The 5,272-nt window shown below is 56.0% G+C and overlaps 4 protein-coding genes across 4 annotated transcripts; 1 reads left to right on the top strand and 3 right to left on the bottom strand.

The window, feature by feature from the left end:
* Window positions 1-373: 373 nt before the first annotated feature.
* Window positions 374-518, bottom strand: GNI_069590 (hypothetical protein; the record flags this gene model as incomplete). The annotated part of the gene is made up of 1 exon (XM_011131970.1): window positions 374-518. A coding segment is annotated over one exon (145 nt), but the record flags the coding sequence as incomplete, so codon positions are not given.
* Window positions 519-527: 9 nt separating this feature from the next.
* Window positions 528-1,425, top strand: GNI_069580 (putative RNA-binding protein; the record flags this gene model as incomplete). The annotated part of the gene is made up of 2 exons (XM_011131969.1): window positions 528-860; window positions 1,189-1,425. 2 exons carry the CDS (start codon window positions 528-530, stop codon window positions 1,423-1,425), a joined length of 570 nt encoding a protein of 189 aa, XP_011130271.1.
* A 62-nt stretch (window positions 1,426-1,487) lies between these two features.
* On the bottom strand, window positions 1,488-3,437 carry GNI_069570 (putative transmembrane protein; the record flags this gene model as incomplete). Its single annotated transcript, XM_011131968.1, has 1 exon — window positions 1,488-3,437. One exon carries the CDS (start codon window positions 3,435-3,437, stop codon window positions 1,488-1,490), a length of 1,950 nt encoding a protein of 649 aa, XP_011130270.1.
* Window positions 3,438-4,074: 637 nt separating this feature from the next.
* On the bottom strand, window positions 4,075-5,062 carry GNI_069560 (hypothetical protein; the record flags this gene model as incomplete). The annotated part of the gene is made up of 2 exons (XM_011131967.1): window positions 4,075-4,253; window positions 4,429-5,062. 2 exons carry the CDS (start codon window positions 5,060-5,062, stop codon window positions 4,075-4,077), a joined length of 813 nt encoding a protein of 270 aa, XP_011130269.1.
* Window positions 5,063-5,272: the final 210 nt, after the last annotated feature.

Raw genomic sequence — 5,272 nt, 5'->3', positions numbered from 1 at the left:
CCCCCCCCCCGGTCGTGCCCGCCGATTCGACTCGTCAATTCCGTGAAAGTCGCTGTCGGCGACAGAGTTAAACAAGTGACAGCCAACAGCATGTATAGATGGCTGCCACGCGCTCTGATTCACACTGGTTCTTTCCACCGATTCGTTCCGTCGGTTTGCTCCATCGACTCGTGGAAAGTTCAGCCCCTGATTTCCATGCCGCATTCAATCAGTGTGTTAGCCCCCATCGTGCTCCTGTCCATGGCATGCCCGGTTGAGGTCCCGCTGGTTGGTATTTGCGGCCGCGATTCAATTGGCCCGGGGATTTCTTGGGTGAGTGTGTGCGGAGTGTGTGTGTGCGGTGTGTGCGGTGTGTGTGTGTGCGAGGCGATACCTAGACCAATGCAGAGGGCAGAGAGCACGGCTATGGCGGAGATGATGATTGTAGGGCGGACGACCGGTTGCCAAGCGGAAATGGTTTGTTGGGCGTATGCCTTCTGACGGATCCCGCCCACGACCTTATCTTTATCCAAAAGCATAAATAAATTATGAGCGCCGACAACCGCAGAGTGTACGTGGGCAACCTCGCGTGGCGCGTCAGATGGCAAGACCTCAAAGACCATATGAAGCAGGCAGGTGAGGTGCGCTACGTCGAGATTATCGAGTCCGACGGACGCAGTAAGGGCTGCGGAATCGTGGAGTACGCCGACGCAGAAAGCGCCGAACGAGCTATCCAAACCCTCAGTGACAGTATGCTCTTCGACCGCAAGATGTTCGTCCGCGAGGACCGAGAAGGCCGCCGCAACCCCACCCGAGGTTACGAAGTTCGCATCCCGCCTCCCACCGAGGAAACCAATGGAAGACAACTCTATGTCAACAACGTAAGCCCTTGCACTCTCCAAACTGGCCACGACGTGTGGAAGCAAGTGGACACTGACACGTCTGCACATGGAAGCGTATGTAAAGCAAATCGGCAAGACCTTGCCCGGCCAACACCATTTACTGCGTCGTAATTCGGTGCTTCGCGGGCAAGGATGCTTGCTTTTCGGGTCAAGCACGCGTGCTGCCTCCCAGGCAAGGCCGCCTGCCTGCCTGCCTGCCTGCCTGCCAGGCAACGCCGCCTGCATCGCTGACGCCGAAGGTTCGGTCGCCCGTCACGGCGACAGTTCGGTAACACAAATAATGGAGCCCCTGATATCCTTGTTGTAGCTTCCGTGGTCAACCACGTGGACTGAGTTGAAGGACCTGTTCGGAGGCAATGATGAAGTGGAGAGAAGCGACATCGCAACTGACCGTGACGGTCGCTCTCGCGGGTTTGGGTGCGTCATAATGAAGACGGCTGAACTCGCGAATCAGAAGATCGACGAGCTCAACGACAAGGAGTGGCAAGGAAGAAGGCTCTTGGTCAAGCTCGACCAAGGCCCCAAACGTGAGCCAATCGCTTAAGCTCGCCCCCAGATGTAGCTTCTTAGGCTGTCACGACAATTTTTCACATTCCTGTTTTGAGACTAACGCTTTTGTGGCTGGCCGGCTTCCAACACGCACTGCTGCACGACATCATGGACGAGGGACCCATAACCATAGAACACTAATAAGGCATGGCCGTGAGGACGAAAGGTGGAGGTCGGTCGAAGAGGCCGAGGTCGAGGGAAAAAGGGATCGGAATCGGGGCGGATAGGAAACAAGAGGGACGGAAACAAGAGGGGGGCTGAAGCACGGAGGCAGAGGCTCACATCGTCGTTGGGGAGGCGTCGGAGGACCGTGGCGAGTCCTGGAAAGGCAACGACCCAGAAGAACAGGCTGATGGAGAACTGCCAGGAGTAGGGGATGAGGCGGTTGAGGTCGAGTAGCCAGGCCATGGCGACTCCGAAGCCTTGGACGGAGCGATACACGGCGACGTAGTGAGGGACTTTATGGGGGTGGTTTCGTCCGAGTACCGAGAAGAGCCACAGGGCGAGCGACTGTGAGACGGTGTCGAGGCCGCCGTAAAGGAAGAAGGTGGCGAAGGCTAGAGCGGCGTAAGTGGGGTCGCCAGCTACGTCGAATGTGCCGGGTGGCATGGTGAGGTAGAAGGTAACCACTAGTGCCTGGCCGAGAGCGACGTAGAAGAGTAGGAGGCTGCAGGCATTCCAGGCGCGATGGCGGACACTGAAGCGAAAGTCATCGACCACGTGTCCGTGAATGACGCCCGCGGGAATGCGCCCTAGCCAGTACATGAAGCAGTTGAGACCTCGAGTGCGTACATTGAACAGCCCGTAGTTCAGGCCGTTGAACAAGTAGGTCTGGTGGAAGAGTGAGGCGAAAGCAAATACCAGCAACAGCTGCATGCTGCGTTCCTGCGTTGCCTCCCACAGCGCCCGCAGGTCTTGCCGCACATCCACTTTGCCCGGTGGGACCGAAAATGAAGTGCCGGGTGTAACTGGAAACGAGAACAGAGAGTCGTCAAAAACCGCACCGGTTGGGGGAGCGGCGGCTGTGCTCGTTTCATGAGCGCGGGCCTTGGCAGCGGGAGCACTGGAAGGTTCTTTCTTCATTGGGGAGGGCGTCTGCGATGTAGGCTGCGAGATCCCACTGGGCGCGCAACCGGGGAAGAATCCGGAAAGGGAGTTGGCGGGAAAAGAGTGGGCGCTTAACATATTTTCGGAGTCCAGAGGGCTTCTGTCCTGGATCGCGGCTGATAGCTGAGTCGGCCTGTACGGCTTTATCAGGGTCGCAAGAAACACTCCGACAAAAGTAAGGGCTATCATGAAATAGTACCCCTTCACCGAAATGCCCAGCGACGCCGGTCCCGCGGAGTTCGGAAGGTTGTCGTCCGTACTCGGCACTACCACTTGGTTCGTGGGAAGAACCACTTGGTTTGAGACGTGTTCAACATTGCGAATATTGAGTGAAAACGCTAGCAGCCCTCCGAGGGCTGCACCTGTGGAGAAGACGCCAAACAGAATTGTGTTGGCGTAGCCCTTCTTATTCTCGGGAGGATACATTATCGTTATCGTTGAAACTGAAGTCCAAAGTACCCCTGATCCGATTCCGTCAACTAGTCCAATCGCCCAAATCGCTCCGAGCGGCACCACGTGAAGAAGACTCCGACCCATTATCAGGACCAAAAAGACCGTTGTTGTAGTCGTGCCCATCAAGCAAGCCAACCGGAACCCAGCAACGTTCACAACTGCCCCAGTAGCCCATCCTATTAACGCAAACGAAATCGAACTACCTAAGTTGACTATGGTTGCCGCCTGGACATCTCCTGTCCCGTAAGCGCCACATGCATTCAGCGCATTCAGAATTCCTCTCGAAAATGTAACGCATAAGGCGCCTATTACAATTTGCACCCACGGATCAGACAGCGACTTCGATGAAGAAAACCACCACCGTGAAGCTGATTCTCCCTCCGTTGCCTTGAGAACAAACTGCTCACAGTCACTTATTGAGCTGTGCCGCCAGATGTCGTTATCCATTTGCGTGGCGGTGGAGTCACTGGAACAGATCAACAAAATTTTACTATGCAGACACTTACATCGACCCTTTCGGAAGATTTACTTCAATCGGAGAAGCCATTTCATTACAATTCATCACGTGTTTGCGGTTAATAAGCCATGTAAAATGCTTGTCTGACTCCTGGCGAAATCGTTCGATAGCGGTATGCACACACTTTTAATGACGCTTTGAATTAATTACTCTGTTGACTTATCTATCGTCTGTAAGGGCCTGAACGCTCCCTAGGGCTCCGATCTTGCGAATAAGAGCGCGAACGCGCATGGGGATCGGACCTATCCACAACGGACCTGACTTCGCGCTGGTCTTCCCGGCTGTTGCCCAATTGGAGCTCGTCAGACCTCCTATCCGCGCGGAAGGGTGGAACATCATCTCGGCGCGAGGGTGAAGAGCTGTCGCGGGGTCTGGGAGACAGATTCTCGCGTGCCTTCGGCGATTGACCGCCGCGTGGTAGCCCTTTGGGAGGGAGTCCTTTGGGAGACGGGTCGCGCGTTTTTGGCGACGTCGTCCTTCGGTCGTCTACACATCTTCGGTCGTCCAGCGGCCTTCGTTCGTCCACTGGCCTTCGATCGTCCACAACCGAATCTCTTGCGGGGTCTCTCACCGGATCGCTCGAGTTATCTCGGACACCTCTATAAAAGCCGTTTGCCCGATACGTTTGGCGGTCCCGGTCATAGCGATCGTTGTCTCTGTACGAGCTAGACCGGTAGCTGGGCCGGTCTCGCCGGTAGTAATCGCTGGGTTCTCTCCACCCTTGGGGACGATAAGGTCTGCTGTCTCTATAGTCATCGTAGCGATTGTAGTTACGTCTATACCTAGGGACGTAGTCTAGACGGGGTCGTCGATCCACGTCTTCATCGCTGTACCTTCGATATCTGCCTGAGTCATAGTCACGACGATCCGAGTACTCGCGACTGTACTCTGGCCGTCCTGACACGCACCGATCGTGCTCACTGCGATAACTCCTTTCTTCTGGATAGTCTGCTCGAGAATAGCTAACTCGGTCGCGATAATTACTCCTCGAATAGCTCTCCTTCATTCCTCCATCCTTTCCCCCGTAGCTGTCCTTCCCCCCGTAGCTGTCCTTCCCCCCATAACCGTCTTTACCGCCGTAGCCATCTCTGCCGTAGCCTTCTCGGGAGTAACCGTCTCGAGAATATCCCTCCTTAGAATATCCCTCCTTAGAGTAGCCCTCCTTGGAATAGCCTTCTTTAGAGTGCCCGGCAGCGCTCCGTCCGCTATCCAGGTCGCCATCGCGGCCATGCCTACCGTCCTCAGCACATCGGGCGTCCCGATATTTCCATTCCCTGGAGCCGCCGTCGTCCGGTCGACCACGGCGATCATACCTGCCCTGGGAACCGTCTCGCTTGCTTCGGTCATATCGATCCACATCACGATCGAGAGTGTTCAAGTCGCCTCGAGGACGTTTTCGCTCCGGAACCCGGTCATCAGAAGCGCGTCCGGAATCGGCTGGGCCGCGTACTTCGCGCACGGGCTTCTCTTCTCGCGGAGGAGGCGGTGACAGAATCTCCTCCTCTGGCCGTCCCAATTCGATGTCGTCAAAGTCTCTCTCGTCCCGGGGATGCATTCGCGTCGTAACCTCTTTTTCCTTTCGCCCTCTAAAATTTAATACCAGTTACCCCCGGGCCCCGTTCCTACTCGGCGCATGAGGATTGATTAACGTGATTCATATTCAACATGAACTGATGGAAGTGACCCAATCGAGCGGAACCTGACCCTCTTAAGTGGGCCCCTACCCCAACCCCCTACCCCCCTATGTAGACCTGTCCCCCCCCCC

Source organism: Gregarina niphandrodes, assembly GCF_000223845.1.
Source record: "Gregarina niphandrodes unplaced genomic scaffold scaffold00011, whole genome shotgun sequence".
NCBI lineage: Eukaryota > Apicomplexa > Conoidasida > Eugregarinorida > Gregarinidae > Gregarina > Gregarina niphandrodes.
Note: the sequence above shows the minus strand (reverse complement) of the source record. Positions and strands in the feature narration are given on the sequence as shown.